This window comes from Phacochoerus africanus, chromosome 6, assembly GCF_016906955.1.
Source record: "Phacochoerus africanus isolate WHEZ1 chromosome 6, ROS_Pafr_v1, whole genome shotgun sequence".
NCBI classification, from domain to species: domain Eukaryota; kingdom Metazoa; phylum Chordata; class Mammalia; order Artiodactyla; family Suidae; genus Phacochoerus; species Phacochoerus africanus.
In genome coordinates this window covers 103233693-103247795 of record NC_062549.1, presented here as the reverse complement: position 1 = coordinate 103247795, position 14103 = coordinate 103233693, and the positions used below count along the sequence as shown (strand labels likewise).

Genomic DNA, 14103 nt, shown 5'->3' with positions numbered 1-14103 from the left:
CGGAGCTGTGGCTGCCAGCCTACGCCAGAGCCACAGCAACACAGGATCCGAGCTGCATCTGTGACCTACACCACAGCTCTCAGCAACGCTGGATCCCTAACCCACTGAGCAAGGCCAGGGATTGAACGCACATCCTTATGGATGCCAGTCAGATTTGCTAACTGCTGAGCCACAACGGGAACTCTAAGCCACCTCTTTAAGTAATATGAGGTACTGCCTTGCTCAGGCATAGGTAGTTCTCCAGGTTGCAGTCTAAGCCAGCGACTCTTGACTCTAGCCAGTTTGCCAAAAGCCCATCCCTGAATGGCCTGTCTGCCTCAGTGTTGTTTCTTTTTAACTATTTAAGTAGTTTTGCTTTGATTTTATAACAGCATTTTAAGGAAGAGTCATTTTATTTTCCCAGGTCTCTAGAGGTACAAATGGAAAAGTAGGGGCATATATAAAGGGAACTAAGGAACATAAAGAAACTATGTTCATTAGATTATGTCCTCACACTGAAGAATTCTTATTAATACATAACCGAGAAAAATATATTTACAAAGCCTTAGAAATACTCTTATCTCCCACTCTGCTCCCTAGTCTCAAGCTGTTATAAGCAGAGAACAGGAATAGAGAGAAATTGAACATTCCTTAAAATGCTATTAGGAAAACAGAATAGAAACTGATCAGCCAATACCAGATAGTTAAAAAGAGGAAAACTGGTCTGTTTTCACAATCCTTAACCCTTCATTCCTTTTTTCTTTCAGGATAGTAGCAAATGAAGGGCAATGATAAGGTTTATATTATTCTGTTGTTGTATTTACAATTTATTTCTTACTGCTGTGGCATATGTGCTGCTGAAGCAGGGTTTCTCATTCTAAGAGATACATTGTGAATACTTATAGCAGGTCAGAGGGTTGTAGTAGATGGGTGCCTGCTTGCAGGTAGATGTGGCAGGTAAGCAGGGTGAACATGGAGGTTAAAGGAGCATGAATCATCAAGGGCATCTGGATTCTTTAGGTCAGAGTTTGATTTTTTTTTTTTCCTGAAATACTAATAAGTCTTTGTTGAATTGGCATTCCCTCTGAGCTTTCTAGAAATTCCATTGTCAGAATCCGTGGACACCTGGTAGATCGTTGGGAAAGTCAGCTTTGCAAATGAGTCAACTGTTAAGATAGTATTTTACAAATTGTTATTATATAAAACTGAATGATAGGGAAGAAACTTTTTTTTTTGTCTTTTTGCCATTTCTCGGGCCGCTCCCGCGGCATGTGGAGGTTCCCAGGCTAGAGGTCTAATCGGAGCTGTAGCCAGCCTACGCCAGAGCCACAGCAATGCCAGATCCGAGCCGAGTCTTCCACCTGCACCACAGCTCATGGCAACGCCGGATCCTTAACCCACTGAGAGAGGCCAGGGATCGAACCCGCAACCTCATGGTTCCTAGTCGGACTCGTTAACCACTGTGCCACGACGGAAACTCCGGGAAGAAACTTCTTTAGCTTTATTTGCTAGATGCTTTCCTACATTCCCATGATTGGTGAAATGGTTTTGCTTGGACATCTTGTCTGTTTGCTAGTTCTAGAAGGAAAAGGTAGAGCCAGAACCATTAGGCTTGTGACATGCATACCTGTTTTTGGGGGTTTTTGTTTGTTTGTTTGTTTTTTAATTTTATTTTTTTTCTGTTAGGATTCACTTTGGCCAGATCACAAGCAATCAGATGCTTGTGCCAGTGATTGAAAAATTAAAGGAAACAACTATTTCAAAAGTCAGCCAAGCCCGGGTAAGTATCCTTATAAAGATAAGAAAGGGGAGGGAACATTCTAGTGTGTATGTGACTCACAGGTAGCATAGTGTGCTGTGCTCTCTGGTGACACTGACCAGACACACGTGTGTTTAGGATAAGGTTTTTGTTGGAGCAGGTAGACAAAACAAGGAAAAAACCAAGGGAAGGATGAATAACGGTATGTGAAGCTTCAGTTGGCCTAGCATGCTGCCATATGGAGCTCAAGTGAGAGAATGTTTCTCGTATTGTTCCTCAGGATGTCATCGGCTTCAACATGGCAGGTCTTGATTTCCTCAAGAGGGAATGCGAGGCAAGAAGCGAAGTTATGTTTTTTGCCGATGCTACCAGCCACTTGGAAGAAAAGAAGAGGAAGAGGAAAAAGAGGGAGAAGCTGATTTTAACATTCACTTAGAACTGAAATGTGGTAATTTTTTCTTAAGGGGGACTTGCAAACTAAGCAGCAGCAGAGTTGATGTAACCTGTGAGATAAATAACAGAAGTTATCATGTTGCAAAAATCTTAGGATGTGCTTCCCAGCTTTGCCTGAGGGAATTCCAACATAGTACGGGCTCCATTTCTTGGCTGAAACAGATTTGTTGAAAATCTGTCCTCTCAGGGGTGAGCCCTGCAGGAAGCCAGGAAATCTTTAAATGAGGTATTTGTTTCACTAGAGTTGAAACTAACATTTCAGAAGTTTTTCTTATTTCTTTTTATATAGATTTGTTGGGTCATCTATTACCTCTTTGTATTTGGTTTTACTGCCTGGTGAGGCTAATTGCCCTCTGCCCATAGATGTGGAGTCTTGAACTTAAGAGAGCTGAAAGGGACTGGAAAAGTTATCTGGAACAGCTTCCTTTAAGTTAACCCATTGCAGGGTTTTTTTTTTTTTTAATCTGTATATAAAAATATCCTAATTGCTGTTAATACTCCCTAAATAGTTCTTTTCTTAAATTTTTTTATTAAAGTTGATTTACAGTGTCTGTCAATTTCTGCTATACAGCAAAGTGACCCAGTTACACACAGACATAAACATTCTTTTTTTCACATTATCCTAGATCATGTTCTATCACCAGTGATCCAATATGGTTCCTTGGGCTCTACAGCAGAATCACATTGCTAATCCACTGCAAATGCAATAGTTTGCCTCCCACTCTTTCCCCCTCCCTATAGGCAATCACAAGAGTGTTCTCCATGTCCATGAGTTTGTTTCTTTGCTGTGGAAAGGTTCATTTGTGCCCTATATTAGATTCCAGATACAAGTGCTATCATGTGGTATTTGTTTTTTCCCTTTCAACTTACTTCACTTAGTATGAGAGTCTCTAGTTCCATCCATGTTGCTGCAAATGGCATTATTTTGTTCTTTTTTATGGCTGAGTGGTATTCTATTGTGTATGTATTCCACATCTTCTTAGTCCATTCATCTGTTGATGGACATTTAGGTTGGTTCCATGTCTTGGCTATCATGAATAGTGCTGTGATGAAAATAGGTGTGCACGTATATCTTTTTCAATTAGTGCTTTGTCTGTATATATGCCCAGGAGTGGGATTGCTGGATCATATGGTAGCTCTATATTTAGTTTTCTGAGGTACCTCCATACTGTTTCCCATAATGGTTGTACCAGTTTATATTGCCACCAACAGTATTGGAGGGTTCCCTTTTCTCCACACCCTCTCTAGCATTTGTTATTTGTAGACTTACTAATGATGGCCATTCTGACTGGTGTGAGGTGGTACCTCACTGTAGTTTTGATTTGCATTTCTCTAATAGTAATGTTGAATGTTTTTCATGGTGTCCATACGTATGTCTTCTTTGGAGAAATGTCTATTGAGGTCTTCTGCCCATTTTTCAGTTAGGTTGTTTGGTTTTTTTGATGTTGAGTTATATGAATTATTTGTATATTTTGGAGATTAGGCTCTTGTCAGTTGCATCTTTTTAAGGCTGCACTCGAGGCATATAGAGATTCCCAGGCTAAGGGTCCAATTGGAGCTATTGCTGCTGGTCTATGCCACAGTAATGCAGGATCCAAGCTGTGTCTGCAGCCTACACCACAGCTCACGGCAACACCAGATCCTTAACCCACTGAGCGAGGCCAGGGATAGAACGCACAACCTCAGGGTTCCTAGTCAGATTTGTTTCCACTGTGCCATGACGGGAACTCCAGTTGCATCTTTTAAAAACTATTTTTTCCTGTTCTGTAGGTTGTCTTTTTATTTTTAATGGTTTCCTTTGCTATGCAAAAGCTTGTCAGTTTGATTAGTTCCAATTGGTTTATTTTTGTTTTTATTTCTATTGCTTTGGGAGACTGACCTAAGAAAATATTTGTATGGCTGATGTCAGAGAATGTTTTGCCAATGTTATCTTCTAGGAGTTTTATGGTGTCTTATGTTTAAATCTTTAAGCCATTTTGAGTTTATTTTTGTGCGTGGTGTGTACTAGTTGCATTGATTTACGTGCAGCTGACCAGTTTTCCCAGCATGACTTGCTGAAGAGACTGCCCTTCTCCCATTTTAAATTCTTGCCTCCTTAGTCGAAGATTAATTGAGAGTAGGTGTATGGGTTTCTTTCTGGGTTCTCTATTTTGTTCCATTGGTCTGTATGTCTGTTCTTGTACCAGTACCACACTGTCTTGATTTCTGTAGCTTTGTAATATTGTCTGAAGTCTGGGAGAGTTATGCCTCCTGTTTTTTTTTTTTTCCCCTTCAGGATGGTTTTGGAAATTTTGGGTCTTTTATCGTTCCCTATAAATTTTTGGATTGTTTTGTTCTAGTTCTGTGAAAAATATCATGGGTAGTTTGATAGGGATTGCATTAAATACATAGATTGCTTTGGGTAGTATGGCCATTTTAATGATATTAATTCTTACAGTCTAAGAGCATGGAATATTTTTTCCATTTCTTTGAGTCCTCTTTAATTTCCTGGATTAATGTTTTATAGTTTGCAGCATATAAGTCTTTCACCTTCTTGGTCAGGTTTATTCCTAGGTAATTAATTTTGGGGGTGTGATTTTAAAAGGTATTTCTATATTCCTTTTCTAATATTTCATTGTCAGTACACAGAAATGCAGCTAATTTCTAAATGTTAATCTTGTATCCTGCTACTTTGCTGAATTCATTGATCAGTTTGAGTAGTTTTTGTGTGGAGTCCTTAGGATTTTCTATGTATAGTATCATGTCATCTGCATAGAGTGACAGTTTTACCTCTTCTCTCCAATTGGGATACCTTTTATTTCTTTTGTTTGTCGGATTGCTGTGGCTAAGACTTCCAATCCTATGTTGAATAAAAGCGATGGTCTCTGCACCACCAACCCTGGTCCTTTCCCCAGAACTGACCTCTGGAGCCTGAGTCTCAATGCCCAGCCCCCACCTGAATGTCTCACACTGTGGTGTCTGGGGGCGGTGGTACTGATGTGCCATTTTCTGCCATACAGCAAAAAATGTATGTATTCTTTTATTATCTTCCATCATCTTCTATCCCAAGAGTTTGGACAAAGTCCTCTGCACTATACAGTAAGTACCTCATTGCTTACCCATTCTAAATGTAATAGTTCGCATCTACTAACCCCTCACTCCCAGTCCATCCCACTTCCTCCCCCCTCACCTTTGGCAGCCACAAGTCTGTTCTCCATGTCTGCGAGTCTTTCTGTTCTGTAGCAAGATTCATTTGTGCCATATTTTAGATTCTACATATAAGTGATACCATATGGTATGTCTTTCTCTTTCCTAGAATCTCTAGTTGTATCTATGTTGCTGCAAATGGCATTATTTTGTTTTTCTTTATGGCTGAGTAGTATTCCACTGTATATATGTACCACATCTTCTTAATACATTCATTTGTCTATGGACATTTAGATTGTTGACATGTCTTGGCTCTTGTGAATAGTGCTGCTGTGAACATAGGGGTGAATGTATCTTTTTCAGTGAAAGTTTGTCTGGATATATGCCCAGGAGTGAGGTTGCTGGGTCATATGGTAGTTCTATTTTTAAATTTTTGTGGAACTGCCATACTGTTTTCTGTAGTGGTTGAAACCAGTTTATATCCCTACCAATGATATAGGAGGGTTCCCTCTTCTCTACAGCTTCTCCAGCATATTTGTTATTTATAGACTTATTGATGATCTACTAATTGTGGTACCTCACTATAGTTTTGATTTGCATTTCTCCAAAAATTAGTGATGCTGAGCATTTTTTCATGTGCCTGTTGGCCACCCATATTTCTTCAGAAAAATATCTATTTAGATCTTCTGCCCATTTTTTGATGGGGTGGGTTTTTTGTTGTTTACTTGTTTGAGTTGTTTCTATATTTTGAAGATGAAGGCCTTGTTGCTTACATCTTCTGCAAAGGTTTTCTCCCATTCTGTGGGTTGTCTTTTTTTTTTTTTCTCATCATTTCCTTTGCTATACAAAAGCTTTTGAATTTAACTAGGTTCCACTGGTTTTTATTTTATTGTCATTATTCCAAGAGGTGGATCAAATAAGATATTGCTGAGATTTATGTCAAAGAATGTTCTGCCTATGTTTCCCTCTAGGAGTTTTAAAGTATCTGGCTTTATGGAGTTCCCATTGTGGTTCAGTGGGTTAAGAACCTGACATAGTCCAACATAGTGTCAGTAAGGACGTGGGTTCAATCCCTGGCCTCGCTCCAGTGGGTTAAGGATCTGGTGTTGCCATAAGCTGCAGTGTGAGTCACAGATGCAGTCAGGATCCAGCATTTCTGTGGCAGAGGCCTGCAGATGCAGCTCCGATTCAACCCCCTAGCCTGGGAACTTCATATGCCACAGGTGTAGCCCTTTGGGGTTGGGGGGGGGAGTATCTGGCCTCTGGCCTAACATTTAGGTCTTTAATCCATTTTGAGTTTATTTTTGTGTATGGTATTAGAGAGTGTTCTAATTTTATTCTTTAACATGCAGCTGTCCAGTTTTCCCAGCACTGCTTATTGAAGAGCGTTTTCCCTCTACTATGTGTTCTTGCCTCATTTGTCATAGATTAGTTGACTGCATGTGCATGGGTTTATTTCTGGGCTTTCTTTCCTGCTCCACAGATCTGTTTTGTGGCAATACTGTTTGGATGACTGTAGTTTGTAGTATTGTCTGAAGTTGGAAGCCTAATTCCAATTCTGTTTCTCTTTTTCAGTATTGCTTTGGCTATTCCGGGTCTTTTGTGTTTCCATGTAAATTGTAAAATTTTTGTTCTAATTCAGTGAAAAATGTCATTAGTAACTTGATAGGGATTGCACTGAATCTGTAGATTGCCTTGGGAAGTATAGTCATTTTGACAATATTGATTCTTCCAACCCAAGAGCATGGTATGTCTTCCCATCTGTTTGTATCTTTTTTTTTTTTAAATAATTTTATTTTTTCCATTATAGCTGGTTTGCAGTGTTCTGTCAATCTTCTACTGTACAGCAGGGTGACCTAGTTACACATATATGTTTACATTCTTTTTTCTCACATTATCATGCTCTATCATAAGTGACTAGACATAGTTCCCAGTGCTGTACATAAGCAATGCTATCCCATTGCTTATCCATTCCAGAGGCAATAGTGCAGCACTGTTCACAATAGCCAAGACATGGAAACATCCTAAATGTCCATCGACATATGACTGGATTAAGAAGATGTGGTATATATACACAATGGAATAATACTACTCAGCCATGAGAAGAACAAAATAATGCCATTTGCAGCAACATGGATGGAACTAGAGACTCTCATACTAAGTGAAGTAAGTCAAAAAGACAAAGACAAATAGCATATGATATCACTTATATCTGGAATCTAATATACAGCACAAATGAACCTTTCCACAGAAAAGAAAATCATGGACATGGAGAAGAGACTTGTGGTTGCTGAGGGGGAGGGAGAGGGAGTGGGATGCATTGGGAATTTGAGGTTAATAGATACAAACTATTGCCTTGTATCATCTTTAATTTCTTTCATTAGCATCTTTTAGTTTTCAGAGTATTGGTCTTTTATCTCTTTAAGTAGGTTTATTCATAGGTTTTTGATGCTATGGTGATTGGGATTGTTTCCCTAATTTCTCTTTCTAATCTTTCATTGTTAGTATATAGAAATACAGTCAGTTTCTGTGTGTTAATTTTGTATCCTGGAACTTTAACGAAATTCATTCTTGAGCTCTGAAAGTTTTCTGGTAGTGTCTTTAGGATCTTCTATGTTTAGTATCATGTCATCTGCAAACAGTGATAGTTTTACTTTTTCCTTTCCCATTTGGGTTCCTTTTCTTTTTCTTCTCTGATGGCATTGTTGAGACTTCCAAAACCATCCTGAATAACAGTGGTGAAAGTGGATATTGTCTTATTCCTGATCTTATTGGGAATTCTTTCAGCTTTTCATCATTGAGAATGATGTTAGCTGTGGGTTTGAAATATATTCTTTTTCTTATGTCTCTATACACACATTCTGGATGTTTTTTATCAGAAATCGGTGTTGAGTTTTGTCAAAAGCTTTTTCTGCATCTATTGAGATGATCATATGGTTTTTATTCTTCAGCTTGTTAATGTGGTTTATCACACCGATAGGTAGATATTGAAGAATTTTTGCATCCTTGGGATAATCCCACTTGATCACAATGTATGATCTTTTTAATATATCATTTAGGATTTTTCTATGTTCATCAGTGATAGTGGTCTGCAATTTTTTTTTTCTTTTTTTTCTTTTTTAGGTCTACACCCGCAGCACATGGAAGTCCCCAGGCTAGGGGTGGAATTGGAGCTGTAGCTGCGGGCCTACACACAGATCACAGCAATGCCAGATCCTTAACTCACTGAGCAAGGCCAGGGATTGAACCCATATCCTCATGGATACTAGTCAGATTCATGTCTGCTGAGCCACAAGAGGAACTCCCTGAAATCTTCTTTTATGTGTATCTTTGTCTGGTTTTGGTATCAGGATAATAATGGTGGCCTTGCAGAATGAACGTGGGAGTGTTCCTTCCTCTACAATTTTTTAGAATAGTTTCAGAAGGATAGGTGTTAATTCATCTCTAAATGCTTGATAGAATTTGCCTGTGAAGCCATCAGGTCCTGGACTTTTGTGTGTTAGAAGTTTTTTAATCACAGTTTAATTTCAGGACTTGTGATTGGTCTATTCATGTTTTTGATTTCTTCCTGGTTTGGTCTTGGAAGGTTGTACCTTTCTAAGAATCTGTCCCTTTCTTCTAGGTTATCCGTTTTATTGGCATATAGTTAGTTGCTTATAGTAGTCTCTTATGACCCTTTGTATTTCTGTGATGTCAACTGTAACTTTTCCTTTTTCATTTCTAATTTTATGGACTTGAAACCTCCCTTTTTCTTGATGACTCTGGCTAAAGGTTTATCAATTTTGTTGATCTTTTCAAGGAACCAACTTTTGGTGTCATTGTTCTCTATTTTTTTTTTTTTTCTTTGTCCCTATTTCACTTATTTCTGCTCTGATTCTTATGATTTCTTTCATTCCACTAATTTTGAGCTTCATCTCTTCTTCCTTTTCTAGATTCTTCAGGTGTAAGGTTAGGTTGTTTGAGATCTTTCTTGTTTTCCTGAGGTAGATTTGTATTGCTATAAACTTCCCTCCCAACTGCCTTTGCTCTGTCCCTAGATTTTGGATTGTCATATCTCTGTTGTCATTTATCTCTAAGTATCTCTTGATTTCCTCTGATTTCTTCAGTGATCCATTGCTTGTGTAGTAGCATATTGTTTAGTTTGTATTTTTTATTTTTAGTTTTTTTAGTAGTTGTGTTCTAGCCTCATAGCATTGTGGTGGGAGAAAATGCTTCAGATGATTTCAGCATTTTAAAATTTACCAAGGCTTGATCTGTGGCCTAGAATGTGGTCTATTCTAGAGAATGTTCCATGTGCAGTTGAGAAGAGTGTATTCTCCTACTTTCAGATAGAATCTGCAATGAATATCTGTTAAGTCTATCTGGTGTAATACATCATTTAAGGCCGTTGTTTCCTTGTTGATTTCTTTTTTTTTTTTTTTAAGGTCTCACTTGCAGCATATGGAAGCTCCCAGGCTAGGGGTCAAATCAGAACTGTAGCCACTGGCCTACACCATAGCCACAGCAATGCAGGATCCATGCTGAGTCTGTGACCTACACCACACCTCACAGCAACGCTGGATCCTTAACCTGCTGAGTGAGGGCAGGGATCGAACCTGCGTCCTCATCGATGCTAGTCAGATTCATTTCCACTGAGCCATGATGGGAACTTTTTCCTTGTTGATATTTTGTCTGGATGATCTGTCCATTGCTGTATGTGGGGTGTTAAAGTCTCTCATTATTGTTGTTATTGTCCATTTCTTCTTTTATGACTATTAGTAGTTGCCTTATATATTGGGTTCCTCCTATGTTTGGTGCATATATATTTATAATTGTTTTCTTCTTGGATTGATCTTTTAATCACTGTATAGTGTCTTTTGTCTCTTGTGACCTTTATTGTAAGGTCTGTTTTGTCTGATATGAGTATTGCTATCCCAGCTTTCCTTTGATTTGCATGTAGTACCTTCTTCCATCCCCTCATTTTTGTCTGTATATGTCCTTAGGCCTGAAGTGGGTTTCTTGTAGACAGCATATATATGGGTCTTGTTTTTGTGTCCATTCCGTGTCTTTTGGTTAGAGCATTTAATACATTTACATTCACTCTGATTATGGGTAGTATATACTTTCTGCTATTTTCTTTTTAGTTTTGGATTTATTATTTTAGGTCTTCCCCCCCCACCCCCAGCCCTTTGTCTTTTGTTCTCTTTTCGTGATTTGCTATCTTGTGTTGTATTTGGTTTGCTTTGTTTTTTTATATTTGTCCATTGTAGTTTTTTGGTTTGTGGTTCCCATTAGATTTTGATATAGCATCTATATATGTACAGAATTGTTTTTTGCTGCTGGTCTCTTAATTACAAATGCATTTTTAGTGTTCTGCATTTGTCCTCTTTTCATGCTTGCTAGTTTTGATATAGTTGTCAGTAGTGATTTCTTACTTCTATATTATCTTTGCCTATACCAGTGAAGCTTTCTCATTTGTAATTTTCTTGATCCTCATTGTGGGCTTTTCTGTCTCAAGAAGCTTCTTTAGTAGTTGTAAAACAGGCTTGCAGGTTTTCCTTAGCTTTTGCTTGACTGAACAGCTTTTGATATCTCTGTCAAGTCTGAATGAAAGTCTTGCTGGGTAGAGTATTCTTGGTTCTAGATTCTTCCCTTTCCTTATCTTAAATATATCCTGCTACTCCCTTCCAGCTTGCAGAGTTTCTGCTGAAAAATCAACTGTTATCCATATGTGAGTTCCTTTGTATGTTATTTGTTGCTTTTCCCTTGTGGCATTTCTTTTTTTTTTTTTTTTTTTTCTTTTCTTTGTATTTAACTGCTATCTAGTGCACGTCTTGCTGTGTTACTCCTTGGGTTTATCCTGTATAGGATTTCTGTGTTTCCTTCCTGTATTAGGGAAGTTTTCGGCTATAATCTCTCAACTATTTTCTCTGGCCCTTTCTCTCTCTTCTCCTTCTGGAACCCCAGTGATGCAAATATTGTTACATGTAATATTGTCCCAGAGGTCTCCTAGACTCTCCTTTATTCTTTTTTTTTTGTCTTTTTTGTCTTTTTTGTTGTTGTTGTTGTTGTTGCTATTTCTTGGGCCGCTCCCATGGCATATGGAGGTTCCCAGGCTAGGGGTTGAATCGGAGCTGTAGCCACTGGCCTACGCCAGAGCCACAGCAACGCGGGATCCGAGCCGCGTCTGCAACCTACACCACAGCTCACGGCAACGCTGGATCGCCAACCCACTGAGCAAGGGCAGGGACTGAACCCGCAACCTCATGGTTCCTAGTCGGATTCGTTCACCACTGCGCCACGACGGGAACTCCTAGACTCTCCTTTATTCTTTTCTTTTTTCTTTATTTACTATGGCAGTAATTTCTACCACTCTGTCTTCCACCTCACTTATTTGTTGTTCTCTGTTATCCTGCTATTGATACCTTCTAATGTATTTTTTATTTCAGGTATTGTGTTATTCATCTTAGTTTGCTTGTTCTTTAAATCTTCTAAGTCTTTGTTAAATATTTCTTGTCACTTCTTGATCTGTGTCTCCATTCTCTTTCTGATATCCTGATATTTTTACTGTTATCACTCTGAATTCAGCTAGATTGTCTGTCTTCTTTTCTTTTAGATGTTTTCGTCTTGTTCCTTTGTTGTCTCATATTGTCTTAACTTTATGTGTTTGTGGTCCCTTTGACAGAATCTGTGTAGATGCAGTAGCCGGTGCCCAGTCCTGGAGTTTTTGGAGGTAACAGCCACTTATGTGGACCCAGAGCACGCAGTGGGAACAGCAGTATCACACTACCTCTCCTGGAGCCAGGAGGCTGCTAAGAATGGGATCCATGAGAGAGGTGGCAGTGGTTCATGGGACTGTTGTTTGTAGCAGTGGTGGAGGGACAGCAGGAACTCCTGCAGTCCCTCCCATTCCCAAGCAGGATGGCTTCCTGGCAACCTCAACAGCTGCTCCCTCCTTTGCCAAGGAGATTGTCATGACTCTTTGTAGCCCCAAGGTTGGGGGCTGCTCCTTAGCTGTTGCTAGGCAGCAGGTGCTGTCCTATAGCCTGAGAGCACACGCAGGGAACAAGGCCTGTCCCTTCCCTCCAGCTCCCCCAAACAGTGGCACCTGGCTTTCAAGCCCATTTGGGTTTCCTTAGCTTACACCCTCAAATGTGATCCCCTAGACTTTAGTCCCTCCAGGCTGTTTGTGTGCAGCCAATCCTAGCTCTGAGTCTGATCTCCTAGGCCTGAGTTTAAGTTCCCAACCCCTGCCCACACCAGCATTTAGTTGGGAATGTGACCTCAGTAGCACTGACCATTTGTGGAGAACTGTTTCCCTAACTGCTTCCCATGGATGGCTGTGTTCTCTTCCAAGTTTCTAAAGGTTCTTCCTCTGCCCTGGCTGATCTTGCGGGTGGGGGTACTTTCCAGGGTGCAGGAGCTTTTCTTCTTAACAGCTCCTTCCTAGGGGTGCACATCCCATCCCGACTCCTTTCTTATTTTCTCTCCTTATTTTGTCCTGCCTGGTTTTGTGAAGATTGTCTTGCTCTATCCGAATCCTGAAGTCTTTTTACCAACATTCTGCAAATTTTCTGTGCAAATCGTTCCACGTGTGGGTGCATTCTCGATGTATTTGTGGAAGTAGGTGAGCTTCATGTCCAAGCCATCTTCTCTCCTCTCTAGGAATGTCTTCATACACTTGTCTCATCACTGTATTTCCTAGGCTGATAACTTGTTTTCTAGTTTCACAGGTTCACAGATGGAGAGGACACCAAGATCGGTGAAGACACTGGGGAATGGAGGGATGGAAAGTGTATATTTTCCCTGTGAGATGGATGTGAATTTGGAGGGACCAGAGGGTAAACTGTAGAGTCTGTCTCCTCAAAACTCATGTCTACCAGAACCTATGAATGTGAACTTATTTATAAATAGGGTCTTTACAGATGCACTCAAGTTAAGATGAGGGCATTCGGGATTAGGGTGGCCCCCTGATCTAATGAGCATTGCTCTTCTAAGGAGAGAGACGCTTAGAAATAGGGAAGATAACATTGGAGACAGAGTCATAGCGGTGCAGTTGTATGCTAAGGAACACCAGGGATTGAGGGCAACCACCAGAAGTTAGTAAAGAAAGAGTCATAGAACAAATCTCCCTCAGAGTTTCCAGAAAGAATCACCCCTGCTGACATCTTGATTTTGAATGCCTGGCTTCCCAAACTGCAAGAGAATAAATATCTGTTGTTTTCAGCCCCCTCGTCTATGGTTGTTTGTTACAGCAGCCCTAGGAAACTCATACAAGATGTTATTTGCCTTTTTCTCTCATGAGCATACACTGGAGTTTTCCAGAGACTATATTCTGTATGATATGGTGAGAGATTGAATACAGATCAGATGTGAGAATCCAACTATGTTCTATGCCAGGCATTAGAGATTTGCAAAAATATAAAAGTGTTCCCTTTTTCATTGGGTTTTTGTTTTGGAAAATAGTTATTTTTTAATTAACAACTTATAGATACCAAAATAACAACTTACAGATACCCAGTTTATGGTTTTTTAAAATAAACTTTAAAAATTTTCCCGTTTTAATTCTTATTTTGATCAATATTCTTAGATATAATCCTCATAAGCAAAAGCTTTTGGAGCTCCTCAATAATGTTTAAGAATATATAAGGAGTTTTGAGTGTGAAAAATTGAAGAGCCACTGGCCTAAAGGGCATCTTACTGTTTGTGCCCTTGCTTTTTAAAGAGTCGGATCCACATTAAAAATAACACTTAAAGGGAGTTCCCATTGTGGCTCAGCGGAAATGAACCCAACTGGTATCAATGAG

The 14103-nt window shown here is 39.5% G+C and overlaps 2 protein-coding genes across 4 annotated transcripts in view; one reads left to right on the top strand and one right to left on the bottom strand.

Annotated features, from left to right (window-relative positions):
* WDR3 (WD repeat domain 3) overlaps positions 1–2742 on the top strand; it is a 37519-nt gene extending 34777 nt beyond the window's left edge. For all 3 annotated transcript variants that reach the window (XM_047784890.1, XM_047784889.1, XM_047784888.1), the window contains exons 26-27: positions 1666–1759; positions 2019–2742. In XM_047784890.1, coding sequence (XP_047640846.1) covers positions 1666–1759; positions 2019–2174 — 250 coding nt within the window. In that variant the 3' untranslated portion in view covers positions 2175–2742. The remainder of the gene's footprint in view (positions 1–1665; positions 1760–2018) is intronic.
* The window catches only part of SPAG17 (sperm associated antigen 17), a 249707-nt gene that overhangs the window by 4588 nt on the left and 231016 nt on the right, over positions 1–14103 (bottom strand). The window lies entirely within an intron of this gene.